General features: G+C 35.7%; 1 protein-coding gene across 7 annotated transcripts in view; it reads right to left on the reverse strand.

The window, feature by feature from the left end:
• Positions 1-16,832, reverse strand: part of LOC124721760 (organic cation transporter protein) — a 306,826-nt gene that overhangs the window by 19,394 nt on the left and 270,600 nt on the right. For all 7 annotated transcript variants that reach the window (XM_047246864.1, XM_047246870.1, XM_047246867.1 and 4 more), the window contains 3 exons: positions 13,781-13,935; positions 4,633-4,801; positions 500-635 (listed from right to left, as the gene is read on the reverse strand). In XM_047246864.1, coding sequence (XP_047102820.1) covers positions 500-635; positions 4,633-4,801; positions 13,781-13,935 — 460 coding nt within the window. The remainder of the gene's footprint in view (positions 1-499; positions 636-4,632; positions 4,802-13,780; positions 13,936-16,832) is intronic.

Raw genomic sequence — 16,832 nt, forward strand, 5'->3', positions numbered from 1 at the left:
TACTCAATACAGCCCTGAACATACAACAATGAAACTTCAGCAGTTACACATTGAAAACAGGCATGTGTCAGGATGCTAACTGTATTTTGTTCCAATATACCATTGGCACAAAATTACGATTCTTCTGGAATTTTTTGTACAGACCTCATATACTAGCTACAGTCTCAAGATTAGTACTGTTGTATAAATAATGATACTGTGAGTGATCACTGATCACTTGTTTTGTGTGACAAAGAACAACATACTTTTAAAAACATGCAGTTTAAATTATTTTCTTTCATAAACATAAAAATTAAAAAAAAATAAAATAAAATTCTTAGCGTGATATTATACCATCGCATAAATATTAATCCCTAATAATAAATTTATATGATTATTTCAAATATTTCTTTATCATAGTTACTACAAGATATCAAAATGATTTTGACAAAATGATGTGAAGTAATAAAAGTATTTGGTCTATGAAATGCCAATTTATCTGCAAGATTACATACTATACCTTCTGCATATCAATTGTCTTCAAAAGATCATCTGACAACACAACTTTATTCATCATGGCAGCCTTTTTAATAATATCTTCAGCAGCTTTTGTCCGATTGTTGACAAGAAGCCAACGCACTGATTCTGGGATTATCCTGTAAAGTTTTATTGATTGATTGATTTAATCATCTGTAGAACAATATACATTGCATGGATGTCATCAAATGGTTGTACAATATTTCTTATAAAATAAACATGTCTCTTTACAGTATATACAGCTCCTATACTTAGTTCTACTTTTCTAATCATGTCAAGCTAAATTTGTTACACAGTACAATGTTCATGAACATTAGTCTATAGTTATTTTAAATATTCATCTGCAGTGTAATAGCTATTATCTAGTAAATTTTTTTCTAGCCTTTGACTAAAGGTGTGGGGATCATTTAAATCTTTTATTTCTAGTGGTAATCTGTTGTACAATTTATTACCATGATATAATACACTATTTTGAGTTTTTACTTGTTTCTTCTGTTTAGATGTAAACAGCGTCTGTATTTGGTTCCATGGTTGTGAATTGTGCTGTTTGTGGTATACAGATTAATGTTTTTCCTTACATACATCATGTTTTGATAAATATATTCACATGGAACTGTCAGAATTTCCAACTTTTTTAACAACTCTTTACAGTGTGCCCTGTTACTGCTATTTGTTACTATTCGAACAGCTCTTTTCTGTATCTTGAAAATAGTTTGTATGTTTATAGCACTTACCCCCCAAAACATTATCCCATAACTGAGGACTGAATGCATATACCCAAAGTAGGCTACTTTGAAGGATGAAATATTGCACACTTGTGCAAGGATTTGCAGGACGTAACATGCTGAAGATAGCCTCTTTGCTAAAATTCTCACATGCCCTGTCCATTTTAGCTGACAGTCTACATTCATCCCCAAGAATTTGCTGTCTGTTACACAATCAAGTACCTCACTGTTTACTTTCAGTGTAATGTCAATCAGTTTTTTATTTAGTTGGAAGTTTATACAATTTGTCTTTTTGACATTTAGAGTTACTTTATTCTTTAGTGAGCAGTTGTGGATGTCTCTGAGAGCTTCATTGGATTTTTTTATTAACAGTGTTGAGCTTTTGTCTGTAACCACTACAGTGCTGTCATTAGCAAATAGTGTTTTTTACCCATGCCTGACACTCTGTGAGAAATCATTTATATTTATAAGGAAGAGGATAGGGCCCAGTAAACTTAACCAGGGGACACCTATATTAATATATATTGGATCAGATAAGTGTTTTACTACCAATCTTTTGCAAATATGTGAGATTTCAACTCTTTTTCACCCTGTTTTCCAGGTACAATTTAAAGTATTGCTTTTCTATACCCCTTATTCCTAATGGTTCTAATTTGTGTAATAAAATTCTGTGGTCAACTGTGTCAAAAGCCTTTAATAAATCCCTTTTTCTTGGTAGTTCATTAGTGTATTTTTCATTATGGTTTCTATTATTTTGTAAAACAAGATAACAAGGAAATTGGTCTGTGGTTTTCTACATTTTTTGTGTCACCATTTTTAGTACTGGTATTACATTTGCTTGTTTCAGGTATTCAGGAAAGCAGCCAGATCTGAAAGATTCATTAATTATTATTGTTAATGAGGTTTTTATGTTGCGTATACATTTCTTTAGCACACTGACTGGGACCTCATCTAATCCTGTGGGTTTTTTATTCTTTAGATGTTGTAACACCTGTGCCCATGCTTGCTCTGTTGTTAGAAAGAGTGCTATTGAGTGTGGTGGCTGGTCCTGTTGGCATAGAACATATGTGTCTGGAAATTTCTCTTGCAGTTTCTTAGCAATCCCACCAAAGTATTCATTCACAAAGTTTGCTAGTTCCTTTGGGGTGCTGGTTTCAACATCTTTGCTTTTAAATTGTTTTTCCAGATTTTTTTGCCCATCATTTGCTGTCTCCTGTTTAATTATGTTCTAGATTGCTTTACTTTTGTTATCTACCTTCAGTAATGTTTTGCCATTTGTAAGTTTTTTTTGCAGCTAGCAATACTTTTCTATAAGTTCTCCTGTAATTTTTGTAGAGCTCTAAAAAAGCTGGGTCAGTCTGGCTATTTTTGATGGATGCGAGATACCTTAGGGTTTCAGAGGATTTTTTGATACCTCTGGTTGCCCATTTATTTTTGTTTGTTGCTCCAATTGAATGCAGTATTTTGGGGAATGCTTCCTCAAATTTTAGTTTAAATATTGTCATGAACTTATTAAACATTTTGTTTACATTTGTTTCTGCATACACTTCCTCCCATCCTTCATGTTGTAACTGAGATGAGAAATGACATGGGTTTGATTCTGAGAAGACCCTCTTGCATGCATTCAATTTAGCAGACTTTTCTATGCAAATATTTGCCTTTAATATATGACAGAGAAGATCTGATAGGCCCAGATTTTGAACAAGTAAGTGGTAGTGCTTCCTTTCTGTGTCTGTTGCTACATGGTCTATTATTGAGGAAGATCATTTGATCACTCTAGTTGGAGAGTTGAGTGATATTATGCCATAGCTACAGAGAATGTTCACGTAGGTACTACTAAGATCACGTGATTTCATTGTGTTGATGTTTAAATCCCCACATATGAGAATGTTCATTTTTGAACAAGTTACCTTTTCTAAGCTCTGATTGAGTTTTGAGAAACGATGTCCATATTACTGCTGGGGGATCTATATATACAAAATACTATTAATTTTTTTGATAAGCTGTTTTCCATTATTTCAACTGCTGATAGTTTAAAATGTTTGTTTTCACTTAATGCTGTAATATCTTTTCTAATTTTAAATGTTATGCCTTTTTTCACATAAATACATGAACCCCCACCATTCATGGAAATTCTATTACAGGAACAGGCGAGGTCATAAGATGTTATTGGAAAATATATAATTTCATTTTCCTTAGACCAATGTTCAGTCATACACACAATGTATTGCCTAGTTTTTGCAATTCTAATTCTAGTTGTTGAACTTTATTCTTTATGGACTGTATATTTTGGTGAAATACAGTTAAAAATTTAGTTCTACTTATTGTGGTGGTTTCCTCCTCTTTGTGCCTGGCGTTAAAAAATCTTTCAGGTGAGATGGAGGTACTATTTTTCGCCTGCTTGTTACACTACACATTTCACCTGCAGCTGCTTCCTCTTCTTATGTTGGTGGTGTTCCTGTGTCTTCTACTGTTGCTGCTGCTGCTGTTGTTGTTGTGAGTACAGGTGGGCATGCAGTTGTTTACTCTTCTTCTGTTGTTGGTGTTTCTATTTCTACTACTGTTGCTGTTGTTCCTGTGAGTGCAGTTGGGCATGGAGTGACAGCTTCCATGTCTTCTGGATTATCTGGTACATAAGGATTTTGCAGGCCTACCATTGTCTTAGCTATGGATGGTACTTTGCATGCTTTTTTTTCTGATGGCAGTGCAATAGTGTTACAGCTCTCATTTATATGATTAACACTTTCTAGAAACAATTTAATTCTCTGGCTGAGTAATGTTTTGCCGTTTTTATTCAGGTGCATGCCATGTGCTGTGAAATGCTTTCTTTACAGATCATTTATGCTAAGGAAAGAAGCATTTGGACTGGACTGGCAGATCTGCCTGTAAGCCATGTTGGCCTTTTGGATCTCTTTGTTTACAATAGAGGATTCCATAAGGCCATGCCTATGCGGTAGGCCTACCACAATCACCTTTTGATTGTCTATTTTAGTTAATGTTTCTCTTAGAACAGTGTTTGCAGTTTTGAGTTCATTCTTGTACACATCATTGGCACCACCTAATATCACAAGACATTGGTTTTGCAACACACAATTTTTGTTTTTGTAGTCCTTCAAGATTTCCTGTAGACCAGCACCAGGTTTCACAATGCTGGTGATATTTACATCTTGCTGGTAGCTACGCATTCCTGCAATCCCTCTACTATGGCTATCAGCAAGAAGAACTGGGTTAATGTTATTTTCTGTCTTTTTAGTGTCATTGTTAAATGGTTTGTTTAAGAGAAAATACTTCTTGCAGAAACAAAAGCTGATTCTGTTCTACTAGATACATCAGAATGTGTTTATCTGCTGAAAATAATGAATTCTGTAGTAATATGTATATGTGGTCTTACCAGTAATAGACAGCAAATATAGCGGCAGGTGCAGAAATAACAAGCTGCGTTCGCACCCAGTCTCTGCACAGGTATGCCACAAGAGCCACAGCTGCTTCACCCAAAGCATAAAAATAGTTGAGTACAATGCCACTCATTTCTCTGAGATTCTTTCCCACCAGCTCCACACCTACATGATTTGAAAAATGAATTCACAGTTTATTTGCTCCACTAATATTTGTTAGAGGTATTGTGTACAGCAAACTATGTGAATTTGAATTTTTTTACACAGACAATTATATGTAGAAAAAGCCAAAATAACTGCTGTATTTAAAGTATTTAGTATTTTATTGGTTTGCGATATGCCTATTTAGCTACAATTTTGTTAATCTTTGTTTCTGTTATTAAGTATAACTACTGACAATACTGGGGGATTATACAATAGTACTTAAATCAGCTGTTTTTGACATCCATAAAACATTGATAATGAATATTTATTCATAAGGGTAGAAACAAAGGTTGATGAAAGTATGTATTATTTGCAGGCAGCTAGAAAATGGTGCTGTAGCCAAAACTAGGCCTATCACAAACCGATAAAGCACAGAATACTTTAAACATAGCAGCAGTTTGGATTTATCTACTTATAATGTGTGTGCCAGACATATATCGTGCTGCAGACCCTTAAGAATATAAAAAAATCGATAAATGTTCGTAGGAAAATGAAGAAAAATTTAAATATCACTGCTTGCTCAATCAGTGTGTGGTAATATGGAAGGCAATACTATGTGAAGATTGATGATATACTGACCTATTAAAAATACAACTGGAACTAAAATAAACAACTGAGAAGTGAAAAATTTTGAAAGTGTAACAAGATAACAGTTCAGACTGGAAAAGTCAATAGTATCACAGCAGGGCATAAGATTCATAATGGATACTGGCCAGATCAGAAATTAAATAATGTTCAGGACTAAGAGAACAGCTGATTAAGAATGAAAAGCAGTAACATCACAAAAAAAGGAGTGTCCATCTGGCCACGAAAGCAACTTGTGGGGGGACCCTAATTAGGGTTTATGATATACAATACCAATGGTTTCAATTCTGAATAAAAGTGATAATACCATTGCAGACCTAAATTCAGACAGAGAGTTTTCATATCAACAAGTGTTGCGGTCATCATTGGTTCTACATACTAGGCATAGCTAGGACCCAAATCTCACTTTTTATACAGTTATCTTCAGAAGACTACAAATAGCAATATGGGAATAACATCTCACCATATATAGGAAGTATTTAGCACTAGAAGAGCACAAAAATAGGGAACTGAACTCCCTAGCTCAGTTTCTGATGCTGCACTATTTTTCATTTTGCCTTTTTTCTACAAACAAATGTGCATAATGGAAATGTTCAAAGGAAAGACAACTCTGTATCATACCTACAAAGAAAAATCCACTATTGCAAAAAGCAGTGTAACTAGGTATCAGAACTCTGAAGCACCCACAAATCACACAAAGACAAGACAAAGTTGAAAAATGTGGAAACTTCTAAAATCAAAACCAAAAGTAAACATTTTGTTGAAATACAGAAAATAACAGAAATTAAATCTTAGGAAAAGAAAATACTTTACTTTATTCATGACAAAATGGGAACAAAATTTGCAGGAGATGCCATAACAGCAGTCTAAAGTACAAATGTTTTTAAGTTGATTTATTGATCCATTTCATCTACAGCTGCACAATGTGCAAGAGATATATGGATTTTTATGTTAAGGGAAATCTCTAAAACATATCTTCAGAAAGACATCTCAGCTTGGAATTGCATTAAGCTGAAATAAGGTCATAGAATATACCTTACCTTTTCTTTATTGACTAATAACAATTGTAAAATGCAGTAAATTTTACAGCATATATTTATTATTAATATTGTTATTTCCAGTTTTATTTTAATTATTTTATTTATTATTTTGAGCTTTTCCTCATTACAGAGGCTTATCTCCAACATAATAATTTACCTGGAAATGACAATACAAACAATAAACATTCTTAAACTATACTCTCAAAATATTTCTCCATGTGTTTTCATCTTGCGTGTCCTCTTCCTCTGCGCCCATTCTCCTCATTGTGTGCTGTACATTTTGGAGCCAGGTGGTCATAGGTCGTCCTCTTCTTCTTCTCCCCTCCGGTTCCCACTCCAGTATCAATTTTGGTATTCTGGCTTCCTCCATTCGTCGTACATGCCCGTACCACTGTAATTTCTTCCTATCCATTACGTCATATATTCTTCCTTTTATTTCCATTCTCCTTATTACTTCGGTGTTCCTTATCTTTTCTTTCCTGAAGATTCTTGCCGATCTTCTCCAAAAGTCCATCTCTAGAGCTTGTAATTTTTTAATGTGCTTCATGTTAATTGTCCAGGTCTCCGTTCCATACAGAACCACACTCTCTAATATGGATTTGTATATTAATTTTTTAGCTCTGCTCATTACATTCCTGCTCCATAAGACTGAGTTAAGCATCCCAATGACCCTCCGTCCGCTACTAATTCTTTTATTGATTTCTGACTCTGATTTTCCCTCGATTTCTAAAATGGATCCCAAATAACAGAAAGTGTTTATCTTTTTGATTTTCTTTCCTTCAATGTATAGCTCATCTGAATCGTTAGTCAAGTATTCTGTTTTTTGGTAATTAATCTTCAAACCCCAAGTTTTGTATGCTACTGCTAGTTGATTGCACATATAGTTAGCATCCTCCCCATCTTGTGCTACGACTACTTGATCATCAGCAAATAATAAATGATGTAGGTAAACTCCATCTCTTATTTCTAATCCCATACTATTACATTTACGAGACCATGTTCTAAGGCTAATATCTATATAGATTTTAAATAATGATGGTGACATGGGACAGCCCTGTAAAAGGCCTTTGCTTGTTCTAAATTTCTGTAAAAGTTTATTACCAACTTTCACTTGGCAAATGTTATCTTTATACATCTGTTGTATTATTTTAATCAAGGAAGGGTTTATGTTTGCCATATGTAGTGCTCTCCAAAGTAATTTTCTTGGAACAGTATCATACGCTTTTTCTAGATCTATGAAAATTAATCCTATACTTTTTGATTTTTCCCTATGTTTCTCCAAAATCTGTCGTAATGTGAAAATATGGTCTACACATGATCTCCCAGCCGTGAAACACATTGTTCTTCTTGGGTTCTAAAATTTTTTTCCATTTTGTTTTTAATTACTTTCGCAAAAATTCTCATTAATGTGTTTGTAACACAAATTCCTCGATAGTTTGAACAAATTTTGAGATCCCCTTTCTTAAATATTGTATTAATGTAACCTAGCTTCATTTCTTTGGGTATTGAATCTCCATGTATCATTTTGTTGAAGAGCTGTGTTATCAGTTTCACAATTTTGTCACCACCATATTTCAGACACTCCAGATTGATATTGCCTGGTCCCGGTGATTTACCATTCTTTCCTGTTCTCAACGCCTGAAGTACTTCACTTTCTAAAATATGGATCTCATCATCTTCATGTCCTTTATCTTCCCCTGTTCCTTCTTCCAGATATTCTTCTCTGTCCTCATTTAATAATTTTTGGAAATACTCTTCCCATTCCTTTTGTGTTATCAGTTGGAGATTAGTTTTGCTTTTTGTATCCTGTCGAAGCCCTTTCAATACTGACCATGCTTCTTTTGCTCTCCCAAATCCTAATTTGCTATTCACCTTGGCACATGTTCTTTCCCATGCTTCATTTTTTGCCATCCTTATTTTTTTCGTCACTTCATTCTTCTTTTCCTTGTATATTGACCTTGTTTCTTCTGATTTATCATTCAACCACTGAAGGAACGCATTTCGTTTTTCTCTAATGAGGACCTCTAGTTCCTCTGACCACCACTCTGCTGCACGGTTGTGGTTGCTATCTTTTTTACCCAACACCTCTGTTGCTATGATTTTCACATTAGCTTTTATATAGTCATATATTTCCTCTGTACTTCCTTCAAATGATTCAACCAGTTTCCTTTCCATCCTGGCCGCAAAGAGTGTTCTGATACTTTCGTCTTGTAGGCTGTCAATATTAAAAGGTAAATTTTCATCTTTCTCAGTCTGGTTCGTTTTATTTATGTTACTTGTATCACTCCTTGCATTCTTCCATGGCCAGAAAGACTTCATTTTAACTAGACAGTGGTCTGATCCACACTGGGCTCCTCTATAAGATCTGACGTCTACTGCCTTGAAACTACTTGTTTGCCTAATGATAATATAATCTATTATAGAACGAAGTTCTTTGGTGTTCTGTTGCCAAGTATATTTATGAATGTCCTTATGTTTGAAAAATGTGTTGGTAATTTTTAGATCAAATTGTTCACAAATTGCAATCAATCGTTCTCCATTGTCATTATATTCGTCCTCTCCATGTTTTCCTACTATTCTACAAGATTCTCTAATTCCTACCCTTCCATTCAGATCTCCCATGATAATCAGTTCCTTTCTTCTTGGGATTTTTTCAATAGTCTCCCTGAGGGTGTCCCAAAATGTATCTTTCTCCTTATCTTTTGTGTCATTCGTGGGTGCATATACGCCAATAATCACAACTTCCCTAGCAAATAATGTCATTTCAACAGTTATTATACGTTGATTGATGAATGTCCAATTTGTGTTTCTTTCTTTCCATGATTTTTTTATCATAATGGAGACTCCTGCTTTGGCTCTTACTGCTTTTGATACCCCACTCCAGATATGTACATAATTATCCAGATCTTCTTCTCCTTGGCTTTTCTTCTTTGTTTCAGAGAGTACGACAACATCCATGTTGAACATGTCAAGTTCTGCGGGGAGTAAATTTATTTTAGTGGAAATACCTTGCACATTCCAGCATCCAAACATAATTTTCCGTTTCTCATTGCCAGTTCATCATCCAAAGTTCCATTTTAATTCTGCACTTATATATCTATATTTTATTATTATGTTTTGTGTTCTTTCAATAAGTTATGTATACATTATGCTACAATACCACAATATATGCTTATCAAGACAAAAGCGCCTTTGTAGAGATCAATAGCAGCTCCAACAGTATTCTGTACTTAAGTCATGTCCTATATTTAGGTGCAGCCTATTTACTCTTAAGATGCTTCCTTTTTTCTGCTGTTTGCATTATTCTCCATTTTATGTTTCCTTTGATTTTGGTACTTATGCAACCATCTAATCTAGCACCTTATGCAGTGTCTGTAACCACCTTTAACACCTTATCTTGAACTCTAAGTTCTGTAAGTATTTTTGTGTGTGACATTAATGCTTTACATCATTAAAAGCTGTCTTACAGTTGTTTATAAGTGGGAAGATGTTGCTGTCAATTGTATCAGTAGCACTATAGTTACTAGAAGTTTGTGTACTCTTTACTATTTATCATGGTGCAATAACTCTGTGGTGCTTCAGAATGCACCTCAAATTATGCAGTTCTGTACAATTTAGTCTGTTAACTGTGGAAGACATAGTCAATTTGAAAAAATTGTATTTCTAAATGTTCTTCTGATATGAACTTAGCAGAGAAGAAAACTCAGTAGATGTGGCTTTAGAACTACTTTAACCTAAATGTTTGTGCACACTCTGAAAGGTCTCATGGCTTTGTTGAAGAATAAAATGTTAAGGATCTAATGGGACAATGTGGATGTTCTATACTGGAAACTTCTTCACAGGAACGTTCCTGATATCTAACGCTAACATGTGTAAATCTTAAAACTACAGTACAAGTAAAACATGCAAGAGACCATATGAAAAGTTGCTGCAACATGGTGGTGTATTATGGTGCTTAACTGTTACTACAAAAGTTCAATATCACAGTCTTCCAGATTTAATATTCCCACACCCACCACTATTGCCACCATACAGCTGGCTCCATGAACTCTCTTTGGTTAAAAGATGGGGAAATTTCCTCAAACTTATATCGATATCTTCTTTCACTTCACATCAGCAAGTTTTCCAGTTGTAGAATTATTAAGTACCCAAGTTTTGGCAGATCCTACAGCTTTTTAATTCATTTGATTCATATGTGGCATGTTTTTTAAGTAAGTACCATTTCGAAATAAATACACACATCAAAAAAAAGTTTTGCACCATCCCGGTCCCTGAAGATAGATGCTGACTGTGGATATTGTATGACAGACACAGTCCCTTTGACTGTTCAGAGATGTCACTAAACCTGCCCAAAGATGTAAACAACCATGTATGAGCAGCACCTATTGGATGGAGGGGGTCTGACAGCCGATCAGCTCTAGTGATAACACCAGGAAGAAGGTACATGGCTCATGTCGTCTGTAGTTCAACCATGCCTAGACAGTCAATACCACAGCTTGATCACATCTGCATTGTTACTTTGTGCCAGGAAGGGCTCTCAACAAGGGAAGTGTCCAGGCATCTCCGAGTGAACCAAAGCGATGTTGTTCGGGCAGGAGACAGGAACTGTCAATGACATGCCTTGCTCAGGCCGCCCAAGGGCTACTACTGAACTGGATGACTGCTACCTACAGATTGTGGCTCAGAAGAACCCTGACAGCAGTGCCATCATGTTGAATAATGCTTTTTGTTCAACCACAGGACGTCATGTTATGACTCAAACTGTGCGCAATACGCAACTTCACTTCCATGGCGAGGTCCATCTTTGCAACCATGGCACCATGCAGCATGGTACAGATGGGCCCAACAACATGCCGAATGGACCGTTCAGGGCTGGCATCACGTTCTCTTCACCAGTGAGTGTCACATATACCTTCAACCAGACAATCGTAATAGACACGTTTGGAGGCAACCCAGTCAGACTGAACACCTTAGACAAACTGTCCAGCGAGTGCAGCAAGGTGGAGGTTCCCTGCTATTTTGGGATGGCATTATGTGGGGCCAATGTATGCCACTGGTGATCATGGAAGGCACCGTAATGGCTGTATATACATGAATACCATCCTCCGACTGATAGTGCAACCACATTGGCAGCATATTGGCGAGGCATTGATCTTTGTGGATAACAATTCACACCCCCTTCGTGCACATCTTGTGAATGACTTCCTTCAGGATAAGGACATCACTCGACTAGATTGTCCAGCATGTTCTCCAGACATGAACCCTATTGAACATGCCTGGGAGAGATTGACAAGGACTGTTTATGGACGACATGACCCACCAACCACTCTGAGTGATCTGCACTGAATTGCCATTGAAGAGTGGGACAATCTCGACAAACAATGCCTTGATGAACTTTTGGATAGTATGCACGATGAATACAGGCATGCATCAATGCAAGAGGATGTGCTACTGGATATTAGAGGTATTGGTGGGTATAGCAATTTGGACCACCACTTCTGTAAGTCTCACTGTATGGTGGTACAAAATGCAATGTGAGGTTTTCATGAGCAATAAAAAGGGCAGAAATGATGTTTATGTTGATCTCTATTCCAATTTTCTGTACAGGTTCCAGAACTCTCAGAACTGAGGTGATGCAAAACTTTTTAGATGTGTGTTTAAAAGAAGGAGAATTTTATCAATTCTATTTCTAAATGAAAGCCTATACTTTAATCTACTTTTCTACATAATTTTGACCAATACTGAGGCACTTATCATACTATATAACCAGCTTTTGAATATCATCCTCATAAAATCTGCTGAATGATTAGACAACCACTGCAACACAATTGTGCATAAAGCACACTTCTTGACACTAAATGAAACTCATCACATAAACTGAAATCATGAAGTGTCTGTTTACCCTCACTTTTTTATCAACTTTCTGCACCAAATTATCAGTAATGATGGAAGGTTGCCGACTGTTCCTCATCATACACATTCATATGGCCATCTTTAAAAACTCCCACCAATTTCTGTACCATTCCATCACTCATAATGGTTTCTTGATACATTTCACTGACATGATGAATTTCAGCTGCTTTCATGTCTTTAGCACTAAGAAAACAAATTGCAGCACTTATTTCACATTTGGATGGATTCTCAATCAAAGGGAGTATTCCAAAGCTGGTATATGATACAATAAGTGCCTTAATATTGTTGGGAATTATGTAGAAAAGTACATTAAAGTACATACTTTCATGTAAAAATAAAATTTCCAAAAAGTCTGCTTGCTATATTTTTATTTCATCACTTACTTAAAAAACACACCTCATAGACCTCATCTGGAGGACAATCTTCAGGGATGTGGAACAAGTCAAAAATAAATTCAAGAGAGCATATTATTGATCAGTTTATGCTATATTGGCATCTTATCATACTCAATTACGCGAGAACTATGTTTATAAACCTCTAATTGCAAAAGAAAGGAATGTTAGTGGAATTTCTAATGGCATCATTAAAAGATCTGCAAAAAATTTCACTTATCTGTTATCTTGCATGGAAACAATGTCATTACTCCTAGTAATTATCCCCATATGACATATTTAGGGGTCTTATAATCACATAATTTTTATACATTGATGGTATTCATATAGCGACAGTCTCCTCAAATAAATAAGATTTTAAAAATTCAAAAAATATCATCCATATAATATCTAAGTCTCATTCTATGCAACATCAACTGATGGTTTTGAATCTGTATGTTTACATCTCTGTTCTCTCTCTCTCTCTCTCTCTCTCTCTCTCTCTCTCTCTCTCTCGGGAACATTGCAAAATGTGTTACTAGGGAAGAAATTCATTAGAACAAAGGCAAATTTTGACATCTCAGGACACGTGCTGGGAAGAACTAGAATTTAACATGAAGCCAATGCCATCAGAATGTTTCATACATTACTTCTCTCTGTTCAGTCATTGACACTGGAAATTGTTATACCATTCTCGTATTGCAGTAATTTCATTTAATTAAACTACCACCTGCTGCACTCAACATTTAGCACCAAAAATAAATTTCATCTGATTGTTTCAAATTTCACCTATTATATGCTGGAAAATATTTTTGAAACAGTATCTGCAATCTATTAGACATGCTGTAATGTGACATGGTGTTTGCTAACTCTTTGTGAACATCGTATGTTACATGACAAACAGCATCATCAAAGTACATTTCTGGACTAGTCTACTCATTTGTATTTGCATAAAGACAGTACGGAAATGACAGCCTTCATATTAGTTTAGTCTTCATATTGACCTATGAAACTGGCGAAGTGAATCCTACCTATAATAAATGCAGGAGGGTAAACCCCAGCACAGCCCAGAGCATTGATGAAGATGAACACCTGGAATGCGATGTAGGTAGTTGAAAGAGCTTGTGCCACTCCAGATACAGCCATCAACAGTATGCAGAGGATAAGGATTATCTTTCTACCAAATCTGTTAAACAATCATTACATCAGAGCGAATATGAAAATGATATAATAATATGAGTGGAATACAAAACATAACAATGGAAAATCCAGGATGGACTGTAACAATATCATGAAAAGGGAAGCTGCTGCTCACCATATAGCAGAGATGCTGACACACACACACACACACACACACACACACACACACACACACAGTAGCAGCTTTCCTTTTTATAATATTGTTGAATACAAAATATAATCATACAACTATCTGTAAACTGTTTTAAATAAAGCACTATACCATCTGCCATATTTTTTTAGTTTAAACCAAACTAATAGAGATATTCAGTAATATTTTGTATATGCAAGTTAATTGTCTGCTGAGAGATCAATGATGAGCTTAATAATTACAACAGGAAATCAAGTAACCACATGTAGCATTTAACTGTCTCTCAAAAAATTGACACAAAATGACCGTACTAATAAAAGCAGTCTGTCATTTCATTATACCATACTGGCCTGCATATATGCTACATAACAGGTGTACCGGTATGAAATGAGCATTTTTGTATGAAAATGAAACTTCTTCGTAGGAATTGAAGTGTTCCTCAGCCAATGCGTGTCCCATTGATGAAAACAAATGGTAGTCGGAAGGGGCCAAGTCTGGTGAATATGGCGGGTGGGGTAGCAGCTCCCAGCCAAGTGTTTTATTGTATCCTGAACCAGTTTTGCTTTGTGTGCAGGTGCATTGTCGTGTAAAAAAATTACTTTGCCATTCCTTCTGGCCCATTCTGGTCTTTTTTCGCTCAAGGCATAGTTCAAATTGATCATTTGTTGTCTGTAGTGATTAGTATTCACAGTTTCACCACGTTTTAGAAGCTCATGATACGAGACATCTTTCTGATCCCACCAAACACAGAGCATTGTCTTCTTGCCGAATCGATCTGGTTTTGCAGTCAATGTTGATGGTTGTCTGGGATTAACCCATGGTATTTCCTGTTTAGGATTCTTAAAATAAATCCATTTCTCATTGCCAGTAACAATTCAATGCAAAATTGATTTTCTTTCATGTCTTTGAAGCAAAATGTGACAAACGGTTTTTCGGTTTTCCATCTGTCTTTCATTCAATTCATGTGGCACCCATTTTCCACACTTTTGGATCTTTCCCATAGCTTTCAAACGGTCAGAAATTGTTTGTTGTGCAACATTTAGCATTGCTGCCACTTTCTTCTGATTCAAAGTATCATCTTCATCCAATATTGCTCGCAATTCGGTGTCTTCGAACTTTTTTGGTGGTCTTCCACATTCTTCATTTCCTACATCAAAATCATTATTTCTGAACCATTGGAACCACCTTCTGCATGTTGCTTCTGATAGAGCATGATCATCATATGGCTCGACAAGCATTCGATGTGACTCTCCAGCACTTTTTTTCAAATGAAAACAAAAAATTAATGCTTTCCGCAAATCATCACTTTCTGGTACAAAATTCGATATTGTTAACACAATGAAAACATATGATGTTGTTTGTTCCATGACTTGATGTATACTAAATATCTTTGACAGATGTCATACCAACCAAACAAAAAAAATTAAGGCTTGTTCACAAGAAATGTTCCCAATTGACACATTTGTATCTTAACGCTCATTTCATACCGGTACACCTGGTATTTTATGTTAAATTAGGCAATGAAAAATCTGAACATGGCTTATTTGCACAATCCTAAAAATACTGGTGTATCTCCATATGATAGAAACTTCAACTTTAGTGCTTGTTCCTTAGTTCAAAATTTGGCAAATGCATTGCTAAATTTTGAGAATTAGTCATTGTAGATGAGAAAACAATGTAACTGTCTTTGACTGTTAACATTTGATTTAGTTAATGACTACTATCATGCTCATTGTTTCATTATTTTGGGTGTGTGTGTTGTCCTTAGCGTAAGTTAGTTCAAGTCAGATTAAGTAGTGCGTAAGCCTAGAGACCGATGACCCCAGCAGTTTGGTCCCATAGTCCTTACCACAAATTTCCAAATTACATGACAGAACAGGCAAATTTTTTTCTCTAACTAAAATTTAAAATGTATTCTTCACCAGAGAATGGTAACATTGAAAGAAAATCAACAAACATCAGAATTGGGCACAGTTATTATGCAAATTTCAAACTTGAAATTACTCATTATGCAAAGAGTACAACAAGTAATGAAGCTTGCAAAAAGTATAGTTTGGATGAGTCTAATGTGCAGCATTGGATCACATTGAAGAATAATCTGCAAACTGCCATTTCATCAAGGAAATCCTACAGAAGGACCAAAGCTGGGAAATGTAATGAAGTTTAAGACTGAGTTATATTTTTTTAAAAGATGAGAGAAAAGATGGAATTCTTATCTCTCAACAATAATACAGTTAAATGCCTTGGAAATTGCAAAGACAGAATTCTGTTGCTGTATCAGTTGATGCTGCACATTTATGAATACAAGAGGTATCTCTCTTTGATAAAGTCTTCGTTAGCACAAAGATTGTCAGAAGATTTTGCCAAGAAACTCATCAAATTTCAGAGGCGTGTGATCCAAATATGGTAGAAACTCTCTGACACTCTACACTTGTTGGGTGATGCAGATGAGATGCTTTTTGCAGAGGGAGGAAAGTTGTCCCTCCCCAGCCTGCCCCATCTCCCCTACGTTATTCTGAAGTGTACAACTTTGCCCAAGAGAAGTTAATGATTCATTGTCAAGAAAAATGCTGGATGATAACAGAATTAGTGATGGAGTGGCTAGCTACTGTTTGGAGTTGTATACTTGGTGCACTGCTCAGTAAAAGAGCTGTGCTGATGGTGGCTTCCTTTAAAGTTCACATCACACTTGAAGTAAAGAATAGAGTTGCTGCATTGAAGACAGATCTAACCATTATACCTGGCAGTATGGC

Source organism: Schistocerca piceifrons, chromosome X (genome assembly GCF_021461385.2).
Source record: "Schistocerca piceifrons isolate TAMUIC-IGC-003096 chromosome X, iqSchPice1.1, whole genome shotgun sequence".
In the NCBI taxonomy this organism is placed as follows: Eukaryota; Metazoa; Arthropoda; class Insecta; order Orthoptera; family Acrididae; genus Schistocerca; species Schistocerca piceifrons.